The 20,637-nt window shown below is 40.2% G+C and overlaps 1 protein-coding gene across 4 annotated transcripts in view; it reads right to left on the bottom strand.

Moving 5' to 3' along the window:
- The window catches only part of NGLY1 (N-glycanase 1), a 57,446-nt gene that overhangs the window by 10,205 nt on the left and 26,604 nt on the right, over positions 1 to 20,637 (bottom strand). For all 4 annotated transcript variants that reach the window (XM_082460749.1, XM_082460752.1, XM_082460750.1 and 1 more), the window contains 6 exons: positions 20,300 to 20,465; positions 12,266 to 12,488; positions 9,894 to 10,015; positions 8,636 to 8,781; positions 6,886 to 6,996; positions 3,057 to 3,221 (listed from right to left, as the gene is read on the bottom strand). In XM_082460749.1, coding sequence (XP_082316875.1) covers positions 3,057 to 3,221; positions 6,886 to 6,996; positions 8,636 to 8,781; positions 9,894 to 10,015; positions 12,266 to 12,488; positions 20,300 to 20,465 — 933 coding nt within the window. The remainder of the gene's footprint in view (positions 1 to 3,056; positions 3,222 to 6,885; positions 6,997 to 8,635; positions 8,782 to 9,893; positions 10,016 to 12,265; positions 12,489 to 20,299; positions 20,466 to 20,637) is intronic.

Here is a 20,637-nt window from a genome sequence, read left to right as displayed (position 1 = left end):
CTGACTTTTAAAACAAACATCTATTTGTAAAAGGAAAATGTTTTTTTTTTTTTAGGAAAATGATTTTTTAAATCCACGGCCCTAATATGGTCTCCAATAATTGAGAAATTTAAAAAATGTTCATCAGGGAAAACAATCCGGGCATAGGACCCAATTCATATTTTTAAAGTTTCATCAATGTCTATGCCATGCAAGAGGAAGCGCACTCATCCACAAAAAGAAAAAGAAGTGAAGACCTAAATACCCCCATTTTAAACTGAACACAGCTGTGAATTACATTAGCTCTTTTCAATTGGCTTCATTTAGATTTAGACTTGTAACTTGCACTGCATCAGCAGTGATCTGAATTATCTGTTGAAATTAGATCTTGTAATTCTATGGCTGAACCAACACTTCTAACTGCCAGCGAAAGATGATGGGATAAATTTAAAAGTAAACAAAGTTTACTAGAGATAATTCTCCCCTTCGGGACATATTCCTTTATTAGAGAAATGAGGTGTAACAATGGCAAATTTAGAAAAAGTAGATCTAAAACTTTGTGTGGAACTGTTTGATACTGCTACTGTGATGGAGTATTTTCCTTTCAAGCATTTTTCATTGCTTATCTTCTTAGACGTTTAAATACTTTCTAGTGAGTCAACTTTAAGCTCCCTAAGAGCAAAGGACAGTCTATTGTACTTAATGTCCATTACAGAGCACACTGCTTTAATGCTAGCCCCTAACTCTAGAAATTACATTTCCATTGTTCATTATTTAATTTTGGGAGATTAATCAAGTGATAATATCTTCAAATAAGTTTGACTATATAATAGTACTCAGAGCAACAACAATTTCTAGCCAAAACCAGATGCAGGCAAGTATGTAATAAGAAAGAAACACCTTCATCTGCTGAATTACCCAGATTCTATTATTTTTCCCACTTTATAAAGTTTTCATAGCACTGAATGGGACTTCACAAAAGAGGATATCCAAAAGTTTAAAGAATGGGACTTCCCTGGTGGTCCAGTGGTTAAGAATCCACCTTCCAATGCAGGGGATGTGGGTTTGGTCCCTGGTCGGGGAACTAAGATCCCACATGCCGTGGGGCAACTAAGCCCGTGCACCGCAACTACTGAGCTCACGCACTTCAACGAGAGCTTGCGTGCCGCAAACTACAGAGCCCACGTGCTCTGGAGCCCACGCGCCGCAACTAGAGAGAGAAAACCCACACACCACAACTAGAGAAGCCCACGCGCTGCAATGAAGAGGCCATGCGCCACAACAGAAAGATCCTGCATGCCACAACCGAAGACCTGACGCAGCCAGAAATAAAAATAAATAAATAAATAAACGGACGTTTAAAGAACAGACATTCAACTTCATTCAGCACCAAAGTGCAAATTTAAAATCGGAAAAAAAAAGATATATATGTACATATAACTGAATCACTTTGCTGTACACCTGAAACACAACATTGTAAATCAATTACACTTCAATAAAAAATAAATAAATCTTTAAAAAACTATGTTTTCCAGGAAAAAAATGTAATTTCTTATTTAAAAAAATAATAAAATCACAATATAATACTATCACTACTATATACCACCAGAAATGCTAACATGAAAAAGACAGGCAACTATAGGCAGAGCCATAGAAAAGTCTCATTTACTGCTGGGCGGGGGGGTGGTGTAAACCGGCACAACCGCTCTGGGAAACCGCTCGGTGGTATCCGCTAAAGCCGAACATCCTCACGCTACCGCTGCGATCCAGCTATTCTGCTCCCGGGCAGGCACCCATCTGAAACGCATACACATTCACTGAAAACATGTCTGTGTGTGTTCACAGCAGCGTAAGTTTTAAAAACCTGAAGTACAGTTGATATACAATATTGCGTTAATTTCAACTGTACAGCAAAGTGGTTCAGTTATTTCTATATATATTTTTTCAGGTTATTTCCCATTATAGGTTATTACAAGATACTGGATATAGTTTTCTGTGCTCTACAGTGGACGCTTGTTGTTCATCTCTTTTATACATGGTGGTGTGCATCTCTTAATCCCATGCTCCTAATTTACACCCCACCCACCCCTCTCCCCTTTGGGCAACCATAAGTCAGTTTTCTATGTCTGTGGAGTCTGCTTCTGTTTTGTAAATAGATTCATTTGTATTATGTTTTAGATTCCACATACAAGTGATATCATATAATATTTGTCTTTGTCTGACTTACTTCACTTAGTATGATAATCTCTAGGTCCATCCATGTTGCTGCAAATGGCATTACTTCATTCTTTCTTATGGCTGAGTAATATTCCATTGTATATATATACCACATCTTCTTTATCCATTCATCTGTTGATGGACATTTAGGTTGTTTCCATGTCTTGGCTATTGTAAATAGCACAGCAGCACAATTTTAAACCAAAATCGAGAAACAACCCAAATACCCAATAGTGATGTGGATAAATTATACTATATTTACATGGTGGAATATTATACCACAATGAGAAAATAAATGTACTATAAACACGCAGTGACAAGTATGAATCTCACTAAATAATGTTAAGAGACAGAAATCGTCCGCAAAAGAGTACATCCTGTATGATTCCATTTACATGAAGCACAATAACAGGCAAAACTAGTCCATGATATTAGAAACCAGGAGAAAGGTCACTCTTATGGGTGAAAGGCAGTGGCTGGAAGGGAACTCAGGTCGTTCAGACATCTGCTTGTCTAACTTCTTATTCTGGTTAGTGGTTACATGGGGAACCACAATTTGTGAAAATCTGTTAAGCTTTACACTTAAAATTCATGCGTTTTTATGTACTTTATTTATAACTGCCCTAGAAATTTACGTAAGGTAACAACAGAAAAATCCCATTTTAATTGCTTTGCTAACTCTTGTATGTAATTTTACTATGTCAATCAATTATTGGTTCTCTTCAAATGTTTACATTTTTTAATAATTACCCTGCAAAGTTCACTGAAAGGTCATGGCCAACGTGTTTTTCTGTACGTAAAGGGCACAGGACAGGAAGTGGTAAAGTGAGAAGGTTATCAGGCTGTTATGAAGTAAATACCTCTGGACCCGCTTCACCTCGGGCTACTCTCCACGCCAAGGACCCAGATATCCTTCCTCCAAGTTCTCCAGGCTTAGGGCTTTTGGGAGATATAAATTCAACAAGCTCCACAATGATCCTCTGGAGAAGTTCTTTTCTTCTGTTTTCCGACAAAGATATCTGCCTCTGTAATGCACGTTTAAAAAAACGTCATTAACGATTAGGGGAATGCAGGGGTCCATCTCTAAGTATGAATATAATTAAGACATTTGTATTTTAACAGGGTCTTGGAAAGAAGTAACCAACTTTGTTTTCATACATGTAATTTTGGAAAATAGAAAGGACACCGTGGAAACAAAATACTTTTACAAGATTTTATGTTAAGAAATCACTGAACACCCATAATCCAACTTGCCATGCCCTTTACCGGCTTAAGTTTCAAACAGAGGCAGCAGCTTCTGTTTCTGGTTATGACAGACTAGCCTGAGTCAGACCAACTGTCCTGCCGCGAAAGGCGAGGACAGCAGGGAACAACACACACACACACACACACACACACACACACACAACAGCAGGGAACAACACACACACACCAACAGCAGGGAACAACACACACACACCAACAGCAGGGAATAACACACACACACACACACCAACAGCAGGGAACAACACACACACACACACACACACAAACACACCTGTCTGAATGCAACACAAAGCTACCAAGGTAGCCCGACCTGAACAACACACACACACACACACACACACACACACACACCTGTCTGAATGCAACACAAAGCTACCAAGGTAGCCCGACCTGAACAACACACACACACACACACACACACACACACACACACACACCTGTCTGAATGCAACACAAAGCTACCAAGGTAGCCCGACCTGAACAACACACACACACACACACACACACACACCAACAGCAGGGAACAACACACACACACACACACACACACAACAGCAGGGAACAACACACACACACCAACAGCAGGGAATAACACACACACACCAACAGCAGGGAACAACACACACACACACACACACCAACAGCAGGGAACAACACACACACACACACACCAACAGCAGGGAACAACATACACACACCAACAGCAGGGAACAACACACACACACCAACAGCAGGGAACAACACACACACACACACACCAACAGCAGGGAACAACACACACACACCAACAGCAGGGAACAACACACACACACACACACACACACACACACACCTGTCTGAATGCAACCAAAGCTACCAAGGTAGCCCGACCTGAACAACACACACACACACACACACACACACACACACACACAACAGCAGGGAACAACACACACACACCAACAGCAGGGAATAACACACACACACACACACCAACAGCAGGGAACAACACACACACACACACACACACACCTGTCTGAATGCAACACAAAGCTACCAAGGTAGCCCGACCTGAACAACACACACACACACACACACACACACACACACAACAGCAGGGAACAACACACACACACCAACAGCAGGGAATAACACACACACACACACACCAACAGCAGGGAACAACACACACACACACACACCAACAGCAGGGAACACACACACACACACACACACACACACACACACACCTGTCTGAATGCAACACAAAGCTACCAAGGTAGCCCGACCTGAACAACACACACACACACACACACACACACACACACACACACACACAACAGCAGGGAACAACACACACACACCAACAGCAGGGAATAACACACACACACACACACACCAACAGCAGGGAACAACACACACACACACACACCAACAGCAGGGAACAACACACACACACACACACACACACACACACACACACCTGTCTGAATGCAACACAAAGCTACCAAGGTAGCCCGACCTGAACAACACACACACACACACACACACACACACAACAGCAGGGAACAACACACACACACCAACAGCAGGGAATAACACACACACACACACACACACCAACAGCAGGGAACAACACACACACACACACACACACCTGTCTGAATGCAACACAAAGCTACCAAGGTAGCCCGACCTGAACAACACACACACACACACACACACACACACACACACAACAGCAGGGAACAACACACACACACCAACAGCAGGGAATAACACACACACACACACACCAACAGCAGGGAACAACACACACACACACACACCAACAGCAGGGAACAACACACACACACACACACACACACACACACACACACACACCTGTCTGAATGCAACACAAAGCTACCAAGGTAGCCCGACCTGAACAACACACACACACACACACACACACACACACACACACACACAACAGCAGGGAACAACACACACACACCAACAGCAGGGAATAACACACACACACACCAACAGCAGGGAACAACACACACACACACACACACACACACACACCTGTCTGAATGCAACACAAAGCTACCAAGGTAGCCCGACCTGAACAACACACACACACACACACACACACACACAACAGCAGGGAACAACACACACACACCAACAGCAGGGAATAACACACACACACACACACCAACAGCAGGGAACAACACACACACACACACACCAACAGCAGGGAACAACACACACACACACACACACACACACACACACACACCTGTCTGAATGCAACACAAAGCTACCAAGGTAGCCCGACCTGAACAACACACACACACACACACACACACACACCCCAACAGCAGGGAACAACACACACACACACACACACAACAGCAGGGAACAACACACACACACCAACAGCAGGGAATAACACACACACACCAACAGCAGGGAACAACACACACACACACACACCAACAGCAGGGAACAACACACACACACACACACCAACAGCAGGGAACAACATACACACACCAACAGCAGGGAACAACACACACACACCAACAGCAGGGAACAACACACACACACACACACCAACAGCAGGGAACAACACACACACACCAACAGCAGGGAACAACACACACACACACACACACCAACAGCAGGGAACAACACACACACACACACACACACAACCCCCCCCCCCCCCGTCTGAATGCAACACAAAGCTACCAAGGTAGCCCGACCTGAAGAAGCTAAGATCCCAAGGGAAGAAACAAACTGAGGTGAACTGAACTGCACCTCTTCTCCCTTCCAGGCATTTGCCAATCATCAGGTGGCCCAAGGAGCCGAGCTCAAAACAGGTGAACATGCTGAAACACTGAATCTCAACCACTGTAAGGTGATCTGCCCTATTCTAATTGCCTGCCAGCAGCAAAATTAGTTGTTTCTTAAATCATGAAAAATAATATGCATATATATATAGTAAAAAAACTTTCAGTACTACCAAAGGGGTATAAAATCAAAGCTGAAACTTCCCTCTTGGACCCCCCAGTCCTCTTCCCAGCAATACTCATTGTTAACAACTTCCCGTGCCTTGTTCCAGAAATTTCCCTATGTGGACAAGTGTGTGGGCAATGATATTCAAGACACAATTACTTTGAAAAATAAGGCAACATATTTTTTATGTCAACTAGTATATATATATATGGAAATTGTTTCACTGAACTTTGAGATGTGACAATTTAAGGCAAAAAAACCCCACCTCACGATACTTAAAACAAGTCCTCAAAATTTTTAATTTAAATATTTAAATATTTTTGATTGTAAAATAATGCTACTACTTGAAGAACTTCACTGGGTTAAAAACTGGCTATTCTTGATTATGTAATATTTCAAATGTCCTCTGAAAAATGACAAATGCCCATCACATACCTGCTTATTAAGTGTATTAATAGTTTCTCGAAGTAACTCTTCTTTAATTTCAGTCCTTCTGGAGATGACCTCCTCATGTTTACAAGAATATCGCCAAGTGACATCCACCACCTCGAATTATAGGACACGAATATTTAACAAGATTACAACCATCCACATTAATTTGCTAGATACCTAGAATGCATGTAATTCTTAAACAGAATTTTTAAAATGCTGTCCTTTGTTTCACATTTTAAAACCTGTGGGAGAAAAATCGAAAAGAATATGCTTTTTATTCATTTTCTAACCGGTACACTTCCAAGAAAGACTGTGATTAGGAGATAAAATTTTCAGAACATCTAGCTGTTTATAACTTATCTACAAAGCCGATTTCACGAAATTCAACAAATAAACACTCCATTTTTATGGCACTGAATATATAAATTATATATAAATATATTATAGAACTGATTTTTGACAAAGGTACAAGGCCAATTCAGTGGAAAAGGATAACTTTTTCAACAAACGGTGCTAGAACAATTCTTTAACCATATGCAAAATAATGAATTTCAATTCACACCTTGGACTATCTACAAAAATTAGCCCAAAATGGATCACAGACACAAGTGTAAAACTAAAAGTATAAAACTTCTAAAAGAAAATGTAGGAGAAAAATCCTTGTGGCTCGGGCTAGGCAAACATCTCTTAGACATAACATCAAAAAGCAAGATCCACAAAAGAACAAATTGATAAACTGGACTTCATCAATTTCTTCTCTTCAAAAGTCACTGAGAGAATAAAAGGACAAGACAGATAGGGAGAAAATCCTTGCAAAGCACATACCTGAAAAAGGACTTGTATTCAGAATATATGAAGAACTCTCAAAACTCAAGAATAAGAAAATGAACAACCCAATTAAAAAAAGAAAGGGCAAAGAAGAGAAATGGATGACAAACAAGCCCATAAAAAGATGCTCAGTGTTGGTCCTCAGGGAAATGCAAATGAAACCACAATGCAACACCACCGCACGTCTACTAAAAAGGGCTAAAATGAAAAAGTCAGACCATACTGTTAGCAAGAATATGGAGAAACTGGGAATACGCACATATTGCTGATGAGAATGCAAAACAGCATCATTGCTTTGGAAAACAGTTGAGCCAGTTTTTTAAAAAGTTAAACAATCACCTACCATACGATTCAGTCATTCCACTAGCAGGCATTTACCAAAGAGAAAAGAAAGCATATGCCCATATAAAGACTTGTGCAGCTGTATTTGAAATAGTAAAAAAACTGCAAAGTACCCAAATGTCCATCAACAGGCAAATGGATAAACGAACCATGGTACATTCATACGATGGAATACTGCTCAGCAATAAAAAGAATAAATTATTGATACTTGCAAACACATGGAGGAACCTCAAAATAATTACGATGAGTAAAATAAACCCCCCCATCAAAAAGAGTATATATGATTCCGTTTACATACAACTCTAGAAATGCACGTTAGTGTATAGTCTCAGAGAGTAGATCTGTGGTTGCCTGGAGAGGGGCAAGAAGGAGCGAGAACGAACACAAGGAAACTCCTGGAATAATGGATGTGTTCACCACCTTGACTGCAAAGGTCATCTCTCGGGCATATACAAATGACAACACTTATTCAATTGTACACTTTAAACATGTGCTGCTTATTTTATGTCAATTATACCTTCAAAGGCTGTCAAAAAAGAAAAAATAAATTTTCTTAGAACGCATTTTTTCTCTTCCGTCCTACCTCATCTTTAGAAAAGGCGATGATGTAGGACAGCTTCTTGCCCCAGCCGATCTCATAGAGGAGGGGCTTGTCACAGACGTCTTCACACGCGTCACAGTGCAGCCACCGCTGCTGAGAAGGGGAGTACACTTCTGTCCAGACGTGGTCTACGCAAGTGACAGACGAGGACGCGCCAGAAGGAGAAAACAAAAGCTAAGCTTATAAAACCAAGACTTCCAATAACTATATACAAACGCCTAAGATGAGAACCACGTGACAATATGCAAGATTCTAAATTTTAATTAACAAGTGAGCATTTTGTGGCACACAAGACTCTAGAACACCTGCTTTAATTTCTCTTTCTCTCTCTTTTTTTTTAATAGGGGCAATTCTTGATGACTTTTTTTTTTTACTTTTTATTTTTATTTTCTGGCCGCGCCGTGAGGCATGTGAGATCCTAGTTCCCCAACCAGGGACCGAACCCGTGCCCCCTGCAGTGGAAGCATGGAGTCTTAACCACTGGACCGCCAAGGAAGTCCCTCTCTCTCTCTCTGAAATCCTTGCAATTGTTTTGGAAAATCTCCTTTAATATAGTCAGTTTTAGGCTTAATTAAAAATAATGTGAGCTATAACTCTGAAAAGGGCAAACACGTTGAACAACAGCACGTAAACCATAGGACTAATGCACACAGTTTGCTAATGTGAAGGAGTTAATTCCAGCAGAGGTCTAACAGAGGATGTCTGGTTACTGATGGTCTCTATTTGACTGTAAGAGAACAATAACTATTAAGTGAAGGTTTCATTTTATCCCAAGAAAATAACAGAAACACAAGTGAAAAAAATCTAAGAAGAAAAACTTTTTAACATGTGACACAAGTTATAACGAAATAAGGACAATATAAATCTCACATGGCTTTTATTATATTTTATTGTATATTAATATTACTAAATCTTTTACACTAATCTCTACAAAAATGAAGATTTCTACAGAACATTATTACACATGTTCTTATCCATAGAGAAACAGCACTACTAAAAATGTCATGATAAATTGTTAATAAAAAATGTTTATAGTGTAAAGTACCAGGCAAAATGCTAGGGGTACTAAAAAAAATCCTGTGATCCCCATTAAAAAAAAAAAACAAAAAACCCCCCACGAGGCTGGGATTACTGCTATTTACAGAAGGCAAATGGAAATACAGACTGACAAGGCGGGACTGTACACCCCATCCTGAAGTCAGCAAGACCCCCCTGGCCTCTGCCCACACGGCATCCGCACCTGTGTAATCCCAGACGTAGCGGGCTTCGAAGCCCAGGGCTCTGCAGCACAGTGTGAAACAATTGGCCCACTCCCCACACCGTCCACATCTCGTTTCCAGAAGTTTCTCGGGATTATTATACCTGGTTTAAAATAACAACACCAAAAAGCTTCGATTCAATATAGAAATCAAGCAGTCTAAAGAATTTACATTACCTCTGTGCTAAACAGTTATATTTCTTAACTTCATATTCTTAAATAACAATTAAAGAGCCTAGAACATGTGAGGCATTGTGCTAGAATCCTGGGTGGAAAATGATTAAACAGTGGTACAGCCTTCAAGGAGCTTACAGTCCTGAGAGAGGGAAGGAGAGAACACAAATCATTTAAATACACGACAGAATGTGATACCAACCCTAGAACAGGTCAGAATTGGTGTCATGGGGGAGGGGTCGGGGAGGAGGGCTTGATCCTGAACTGGGCCTTGAAGGACACGCAGGATCTGGACAGGCAGATTCTCTAGGAAATCTGCATTAAGCATTAGTGTTACTCTAACCAGGGGTATAATTAGCTCATTGTACTTCAAAGGTAAACAACTTTAACAAACTACTCAAGAAAGATTTTAAAGCTTAGTTGAACTCAATTTTACTTAAAATACTATTCTTCTAACAATCATTTGGATTGACATTTTATTCTGCTGAACTACTTAAAGGTGCTTGCTAATTTGCAAGTTGTGTTTTGAAATGTGTTGGCAACATTCTTTTAAAAAGTTACTCCAGTTATAAAATTATCATAAAGCTGAAGAACATCAAAATTTGCATATTGTGTTGAGAAGGATTTTGAGCTAATAAAGCTACTCAGGAAAAGTGCCCAGCTGAGCAGCGATGTCAGCTCTGAATGAACCGTATCTGCAATGACAAGCTGTCTGTCTTCAATCAAGCAGATGCTCTTGCTTGAGCTAAGTTAAACGAATTTGTGGTTTAGGTAATGTAGTTACTGGAAAAAGTTGCGTGTTAACATGAAGAAGTAACAGCAGCAGGATTAGAGCATCCTACGCCTCCATCTTCTAAACACCACTTGTGCCAACTTGAAAGGCTGCTTGGTCTCTAATTAACAGTGTTCATCCTCCCAGCCCTACCCAGAGAACAGCTAACAGTAAGACAAGCACACGGTTAGGAGGGAAAAGGACACCGCTCGGTACAGACACCTTTGTTAGCCTCTGGCTCCCTGTGCACGCACTATCAGTCTACACCCAACGGCTTAGACTTTATGAGGACACGATTTAATCACAGACATCTTTTATCTTCAAATCTTTGCAAAGTACCTGTGCACACATATGCTGAATGAAAAAATAACCTGTGCTTATTTTAGATAATTACTGGACAGTGGATTCTGTTTATCTTAGACTCTGTATATCACAGGACTGATTCCTCATTAGGACAGAACTGAGTCCCTAAGCCCCCCAAATCAGGTATTTCAAAAACTTGATATCTTTTCTTGTCTGATGATACAATCAAACTTTACAAGTACTGTCAATTAAGAACATCTGATAAGAGACTTATAAATCAAAGGATGGAAAAAGTGAACAGAAAAGTTCCAGTTCCCTTAGTTTAAATTTAGAGATATGAGGGTAGGTTAGGTTGGTAGCAGAGGCCCCTAATTAAACTTCTGTCATTCAAGATAAAACATGATGAGGGGACTTCCCTGGCGGTCCAGTGGTTAGGACTCGGCGCTTCCACTGCAGGGGGCGTGGGTTCGATCCCTGGTCGGGGAACTAAGAACCCGTGTGCCACACAGAACAGCCAAAAAAAAAAAAAAAAGATGGTCCTATACTATACTTTCACCTTCCACATTTCCACCTGATGATTTTGAGTACAGCATTGTATTTACTATCACAAGGATCAGTATTATTCTAATGTTTTAGCATTATTTTATGTGTTGTCAGTATTATTATTAAAGTTATCAGAAAGTTAAAATTTATGTATTAAAAGAATAAAAATACAAGATTTACAGCATTAAGTTGCTAGGACTACACTCAATTTATATTCAAGAGTCAACAAACTTTTCCTATATAAAGACAGTAGACAGTAGATGTTTTAGACTGTGCAGACCATATGGTCTCTGTTGCCAGTATTCAACTCTTGACATTGCAATGTGAAAACAGTTACAGACCATAAGCTATTGAAGCAGCATGGGTGTGTCCCAATAAAACTTTATTTACAAAAATAGGATGTGGGCTGGATTGAGCCTGTCAGCCATAGCTTGCTGACCCCTGTCCTAGAGGAATATACTTCTAATAACTAAAATGAAGATTAAAAGTTGATTTGATAAAATTCTCTCCTAAGCATCCCAATAAGAGATTCTTCTGACTTTACTGTCCAGGGGGCGCTCACCTCGGAAATCGATTGCTGAAGTGGCAGGCGTCACAGTAATGATCTTCCACCCTGTTTGCACCCCACTTCCGCTCATCATCGCTGGGGAACAATGATTCGCCTCTAGACTTAGTCTGGCCGCCACATTTGCTGCACAAAACGTCATCCACCCAGTGAAAAAATTCTTCCTTAAACCAGTGTAAAAGCTCCAGCAAAAGAAAGTCCTCTTCGCTTACATTAGTACCTGAGAAGTTAGAACAGAACCAGGTAAGATTTAAAGCAGAAAAAACTAAAAACATCCACGTGTATTTTATCCTCACATATGAAGCTGAAATATATGAAAACAGAAGATGATCTAAAAGGTCTTCACAAATAGGATGCAGACAGAATTGTCAGTGCATTGTGAAGCAGGCTGAAATATAATGACGTAATCCACTGCACATTCAAAGCAGTGGGACTTTACTGCATCCTCTGACCGACACCATGCTGAATACAACCACCCCTCAGGGAACTACTGACAGTTTGGAATTGATTCTGAAGCACCTGGAAGGTAACAAAGTAAGTCTGATTCTGAAAAACATTTTTAAATGACTGCATTATATTTGTTATCAGATATATTCACAAGTAAATATGAAACAATCACAGTATTACAGGCAGAAATCACAGAATTCTGGACACCTTAAAAATCCTATTAGCTTTTCTATTAGTGCTTCAACTGTACAATATAATTCACCATCATTCAATATAATTCACAAAACACATAAAAGCACAACCATGTGTACTATCTATCTATCTAGAACAACCCTAGCAAGTAAGCATGACATATACTATTATATCCACTTTATCAAATAAAAAGATCTCTCTCTCGACCATATTCAAGACAGTGGTATCTCTGGGAAGAAGGAGAGGGGAAAACAATCTCGGGGACATATTTGGGGATTCTCATTCCTATCTTTAATATTTTATTATTAAAAATAATAAAACATATATGAAGGAGCTATATGGCATAATGTTAAGATCTAATAAAGTCTGATGCTGGGCACAGGTGTTTGATCTGTTATATGCTATTCTTGTATTTATGTTTGATACATTTCAAAATAAAAAACTATAGAAGAAAAAAAAACTACAGAGAATATTAAAAGGCCAAAATATATTATGTTCTTGAACGGGAAAACTCGGAGTTGTTAACTCTCCGCAAATTAACCTGTACTTTAAGGCAATCTCAACTGAAATTACAAAATAATTTTTCATAAACTTTGACAAACTAACTGCAAAATTCATGTGAAAGAGGAAAGGCACAAAATAGTCAACACAACTTTGACTAAGAATGAGATAAATTTGTCTACAGCACATCAAAACACATTACAAAACTCTAATAATTAAAATATTGTGATACTGATAAAGAATAGACAAAGAGATGAATGAAACAAAACAAAGAGTCCTGAAAGACAGATTTCTAAGTGATACACGGTATTTAATAAAGTTAGCCTTTCAAGTAGTTCTAAGAGGATGTATTGTTCCACAAATGGTATTGGGACGAGTAGCTACCAAATATCAGATCCCTACTACATTCATTCTAATACATATATATATAAACACTACACACAGAGAGGGAATATTATAAAAGTAACAGTAGAAGTTTAACGTTCATGACTTCGGTGTAGAAAACAAAACCCAACTGTAAAAACAAAAATGGAAAAAATAATTTTCTCATATTAAAATTTATAACTTTTCAATTTCAAGATACACTGAATGAAATTAAAGAATACTGAGAGAAAAATGTAAGGAGCCTAACAAAGAAAAGTATCCAGAATATATTAAGAACGTCTATCAATCAGTAAGAATATTAACAAAACCCATTAGAAAAATTGGTAAAGTCCATAAAAGAAGTTCAATAATTTCATTAAGCTGAAACAAATAGTCCCAGACACTTCTGGTATAAATTGGAAGGCAATTTGTTTGGCAGACACCCAGTGCAGGATGAAAGTATCACACACCCCTGATACTTTTACATCTAACCCAGTGAGACATTCCTTCATGTAGGCCGGCATGCTTCACAAGGATCTTCACTGCAGCAGCCTTCAGAACAGGGAAATCTCGGTGCCCATCAGTGGGGAACTGTACAAATAACAGTGCATGCACGCTACAGAGCACTAGGGGGAGGGAAAATGACTTGCAAGACATGTCAGCAAATGAAAATCACCAAGGAGCTGAATATATGAGAGATGATACACTTTATTCAACCCATGCAACTTTATTTTTATAGATAACTATCTATGGGTGTAAATACACAGGAAAAGATATGAAAGGGAACACGTCATGTGATAATAGCTGCTACCTGCGGAAGAGGAGGTGGAGGACTGACTGGCAGGGAGAGTTCAGCTTTTCCTGCGCGACATGAAAAGTTTCTCAACAAGGAGATATTCATGAATGCTGGACTAAAAATGAACTTTAAGAAAAACAGCACTCTCATCCTGCTTCCTCCAACAAGTCCCTACAGCAGAGTGAGCTTTTTAAGAATGCAAGGTAGCTTGAGTCGACTGAGACCCTCCAATGGGTCTCCATCTCATTCCGAATACAACCCAAAGTCGCCACTCTCGTTCTTTCAGCTGGCCCCTGTGGTAGGCCGAAAAATGGCTCCCCGAAAGGTAACCACATTCTAACCCCTGGAGCCCGTGAATCCTACCAAAGAAGGCAAAAAAAAAAAAAAAAAAAAAAAAGCCTCTGCAGACATGATGCAGTTAAGGGTTCTGAGACAGGGAGATTATCCTACGTACTAAATGGGGGCCCTAAACGCAATCACATGTGTCCTTCCAAGAGGGAAGCAGCGGGCGACTTTACAGAGGAGAAGGTGATGCAGCGGCGGAGGGGCAGGATGTGGAGATGCTGGTCCTCAGGACTGGAGTGGTGCAGCCACAAGCCAGACCGCACACGGCCCCCAGAAGCGGACAGAGGCAGGGAGAGACTCTCCCCTTCAGCCCTGCCCACACCGTGATTTTGGCCCAGGGATACTGACTATGGACTTCTGGCTCCCAGAGCTGTGAGACAGCACACTCCTGCTGTTTCAAGGAGCCAAGTTTGTGGTAATCTGCTACAGCAGCACAGGAAACTAATGTACCCCCTTTTCCTCTCTCAGCTTTCTGTCTTGCTCCTTCTGCTAAAGCCATGCGCCCTCCTTCCATCCCTTAAACATGCCAAGCTCACTCCCACCTACGGAGCCTCTGCAGTTGCCAATGCCTCTACCAGAAAAGAAAATCACTGCTTCAAGAGAAGCCTTTCCTGACAACCCTCCACCAAACAGCACCCTCCCTAATCACTCTCTATCCCGTTATCCTGACTTGTCTTCCCAGCATGTATCACTACCTGCCAGATCTGAGGATTTGTTTTAGGCTGTCTCACCCATGATAGCAGGGACTTTGTTTTGTTCACTGCTGTATCTCCAAGACCTAGAGCTCTGCTTGCTACACAGCAGGTGCTCAGTAAATAGCAGAATAAATGATAGAAGAACTGAGCAAACAAACAGGCCTCATAATGTTAACTTAGACTCATTACTTACTGTAAGTACCCACATGTGGCTAGTGCTGCCCTGCTTTCTAGAACCTTTGCAATCCTTCCGCCACCCCGCCGTCTTCAGTCTGGGCAATCTCACTTACTTGCATGGCTTTACCTACCACCCTGAAGTGTATGTCAAGGCTTGACCTCCAAACAAAGCTCCAGGCCTCCGTTTTCACCTGGCAGTCCAGATGATGTCCGGCAGGTGTCTGAAAGGAGACTCTTCATTTCCCTTCAAAGCCTGTGCCTACTGACGCCAATGCAAAACGAGGAGGTCCTCTTTGACATTCTCCTTATGCACACCTGACTCCATGCCCTGCCGACTGTATACCATCAATGCAGATACCATATATTCTGTCACCTCAACTCTCACATCCACCTCCTCCGTTGCAGTCACGATACCTGTTTGCCTTCTTATTCCTCTTAAGTGAATTCTATTACTACTGTGTTTGAACTCTTCTCTCCTTGTACTCTCTTGATTCTGTTCATTTTACAAGTTATTGCTGGATTGATCTTCCTGAAGTGCACCTCTACCTTTCACTTGCTTAAAGCTTCAATGCTTAACCCTGCTGAATTAAGTCATCAAGAACACTTGACTTCCCTGAGAAATCATTTCATTTCTTCCTACCTAATGAACAGGCTATATAATACTTTTGCTATACGTTCAATCACACTAACACTACAGCATCAGCCTCCTGACTAAGATACGTTCATCCTGCAAATTTCTTTGGTCCTATTTTCTACTTCAAAACCTCATTAGAAGTATCCTCTGCTTCATTTTGCCGCTAATTCTTTTTCAAAAGGTTAAAAAATATATAAATAAACTCAGTATGCTTTGCTCTGCCTGGAATTCAATGTCAACGAAGATATGGTCTCGGCCCTCATGATGTCCCCCTCCCGACTCTACACGAACCAGACCGTGTTGGGCACTGCTCCCCAGAGACAGCCTGTACCCTTCTGCTTCCATGCAGTGGTCGCCACACCTGCAAGAAAATCCCCGACACCTGCCTTCGTGTGTCCTCTGGCATCTCAGGTTATAAATCCAACATATCCTTCATGAACTTTAAAAAAAAGCCCAATCTTTCGCTGATTTTCACGATACTGTGCACACAACCTGATGTGTTCCTTCTTTCCTACTTACATTAAAACGCCATTATACTGCCCTTATATTTTTAAGTGTGAAAGGATATACAGTTGACCCTTGATCAGTGCAGGGGTTAGGGGTGCTGATCCCCCCCCACGCAGTGGAAAATCCATGTACAACTTTATAGTCAGCCCTCTGCGGTTCCACATCCACGGATTCAACCAACCTTGGACCATGTAGTACTGTAGTATATATTTAGAGAAAAAAAAATCTGCGTGTAAGCGGGCCCGCACAGTTCAAACTGTGTTGTTCAAGGGTCAACTGTATACACAATCTCAGAAGCTGCATTCTGATGTGATGAAATTATGGATGGCTTATCTTCCCCCTATTTTCTGAATTTTCTACATAAAACAGGTATTACTTTTATAATTAGAGGGAAAAAACGCCAGGGCAAACGTCAGCAGGGACACTGCTAACTACGTCTCCTCTGCAGGGCTCAGCACACACAGAACATGCCAGGCAGCACCTGCTAAGCAGGCGTGTATGTCAGGCATCACGCACAGGACCACAGTACTCGGAAATGGACACAGCCTCTGTGACCGCATACTGATAAGCATCCTTGTTTTATAAATAGAAAAAAAAAACAAAAACCCTGTTAATTCAAGAAGAGGAAGAGCTGTCTCCAGGTCTCACAACAAACCTGTAGCTTAAGTAAGTTTGGGAAAAGGACTCTTCCCTGACTCTAGGCCCCTCTGGCCTTCCTGTCTCACCTACGGGGGGTGGGTCACAGGCCCGAGCATAAGGCCCCCTAAAACACTGAGATTTAACCCTAAGATTACAGAATGCTCCTCCCCCACACCTCACTACCACACCAACAGGACTCTGGTACAACGATAGGGGATGATTACAACTAAACCATCTGCAGGATGCAGACTGGAGCTAAGGAGGGGTCCTTAGGGAAGCCCACAGACAACAGAGGAACCCCAAGAACACCAGGGGAACCCGAAGCCCCTGACACTTACAGCAAACATTAAACACAATGTCATTAATGGTGCCCAATTCCTAGTTAAACGGACATTTACACCTTTCACAAAAGGCCTGTTCACCTCAGTTCCTATTACCCAATACATCGTATCCGACATTTAACAAAAAATTACGAGGCATGCTAAAAGGCAAGGAAAAACCTGAAGGCAAGAAAAAAGTCTGAAGAGATAAAGCAAGCATCAGAACCACTCATATATGGCACAAATTTTGGAATTAGGGAAGTTAAAATTACTATGATTAATATGTTTGGGGGGCTAATGAGAAAGGTAGACAACATGTAAGAATAATGTAAGCAGAAGGATGGAAACTAAAAAAAATGCTAGAAACCAAAAGTGCTCTAACAGAGATAAAGAATGCCTTTCATGCACTCATCAGTAGACTGGACACAACCAAGGAAACAACCACTGAGCCTGAAGACAGGTCAAGAGAAACATCCCAAACTGAAAATCAAAGAGGAAAAAAGAGAATAAAAACAAAGGAACAGAGGAACAAAACACCTAGAACATCCAATTATGGTGGGAGAATTTAAAAAATGGACCAGAACATCTAACAATGGTGGGAAACAGTTGATAAATAAAGGTAGAATAGGATACCCTATTTTGGAATATCAGAAGGAAAAGAAAGAGAGAAAGGAGCAGAAGAGATATCTGAAGTAATAATGGCCGAGAATGTTCCAAAATTAATGAGGCACCAAACCACAGATCTGGGACGCTCAGAAAACACCAACCAGGATAAGTACCAAAAAACTACACATATGCACGTCATATTCAAACTGAAGAAAACTAAAAACAGAGAAAATCCTGAGTGAAGCTGGGGGTGGAGGGGGAGGTGAGGGGCATAGGTGGGAGAAACCTAAAGAAGAATAAAGATAGAAATTACGGTAGACTTCTCATCATAAACAAGCAGGCAACAGAGTGAATAGAAATTTAAAGTGTCATTGACAGAAAAAAAAACCCCCTCCAACCTAGAATTCTACATCCCAGTGATATTATCCTTCAACAGTGAAGGAGAAATAAAGACTTTCTGAGGCAGAGAAAAATTGAGGGACTTCACCTCTAGTATACCTGCCCTGAAAGAAACAGTAAAAGAAGTTCTTCAGGAAGAAGAAAAGTGATGGTCATAAACTCCGGCCTGCATACAGGAAGAGCCTCAGGGGAAGAATGAATGAAGGTAACATAAAATCTGTTATTTTTCTCATTCTTACTTAGTCTAAAAAGTAATGGCTTAAATAATAACAATAGCAATGTACTGAGTGATTAAAGCCTCTGGGTAAGTGAAATGAATGACAGCAGAGTCTCAAGGGATGGGAAGGAAGAATTGAGACATTCTGTTAAAATGTATCTGCGCTACACACAAAGCAGTATAATGCTTTTGAAGGAGGGGGGAGGGATAAATTAGGAGTTTGGGATTAACATATACATACTACTATATATAAAATAGATAAACAACAAGGACCTACTGTATAGCACAGGGAACTCTACTCAATACTCTACAATAAGCTGCATGGGAAAAGAATCTGAAAAAGAATAGATGTATGTATCTGTATAACTAAATCAATTTGCTGTACACCTGAAACTAACACAACATTATCAATCAACTATACTCCAATATAAGATAAAATTTTTTTTAAAATTGGAAAAAAAATGTTTATTGTAAACTAGGGCAACCACCAAAAAAATACTACAGAACCCCCTAGAAAAGACAGTATTAAGAAATGACTTAACAGATAAAAACCAATTACATAAAAACCCAAAGTAAAAATGCTCAAGTTGGAAAAATTTAACAACTAAAATCCTAAGACCATTAATGAAAACAACAAATAATTATTGCTCGATGAATGTGGCAGGCACTGTTCTGAGCCACTTACATGTACTATCTCAGTTATCTCTTAAAATTATCATTCTTATTTTCAAATGAAGAAACTGAGGCATGGAGATTAAATTACTTGCTCGGTGATGCACAGTGAGAGTCAGAGCTGAATTTATACCCAGGTAGCTGGCTTCTATATCCACACTCTTTATCAGTAACTGTCTATTAAAGGGAGTCAGTGGTCTAATCACATGAATTAATTTTGAGTAAGGTTTTTCTCCGATTCACATTAAAATCTTCTAATAATGCCATCATATATTCCATGGACTAAAGTTCTACTATATCTGAAAAAAAAGTCACATACCAATGATTAAACTGCAAATACACATTCCAGTGTGCATGAGGTGCATGCAATAAAAAATTATACTACTGTTGTACTTCTTAAAAATCCAAATAGAACTGGGTTACGTATTTACAATGTACACAGCAAAAGGCACCATTTCAGCGTTCCCACTTATTTAGCAATGATGCATATTTAGCAATGAATGGTTATGTAAAGCCACTACCTTTATCCAATTTTCTAGCTCTAGATAACTTTTCTTGTGATCTCCTTTTTAGTTCTTGGACTGGAATACAAGCCAGCACTTTCTCCTGGACAGCAAGATTCTCATAGACCAGTACATGCTGAAGGTTGGACTGAAGAGCTTTTAGAATGATTGAATCACCAGTAACCTAACAGAAAGAAAATAATGAAATTAGCTTTTCTCCATGTGCTATAAAAATAATAACACTGGTTCTATGTTAAACATAATAAAAAAACACTGGTTCTATGATTTCATAGATAAAGAATGTATGGATTCACTGAAATATAATAATTATACTCAAAACCTTTACAAAATTAGTA

The sequence above is a fragment of the Balaenoptera physalus genome, assembly GCF_965194825.1.
Source record: "Balaenoptera physalus genome assembly, chromosome: 4".
Classification (NCBI taxonomy): domain Eukaryota; kingdom Metazoa; phylum Chordata; class Mammalia; order Artiodactyla; family Balaenopteridae; genus Balaenoptera; species Balaenoptera physalus.
Note: the sequence above shows the minus strand (reverse complement) of the source record. Positions and strands in the feature narration are given on the sequence as shown.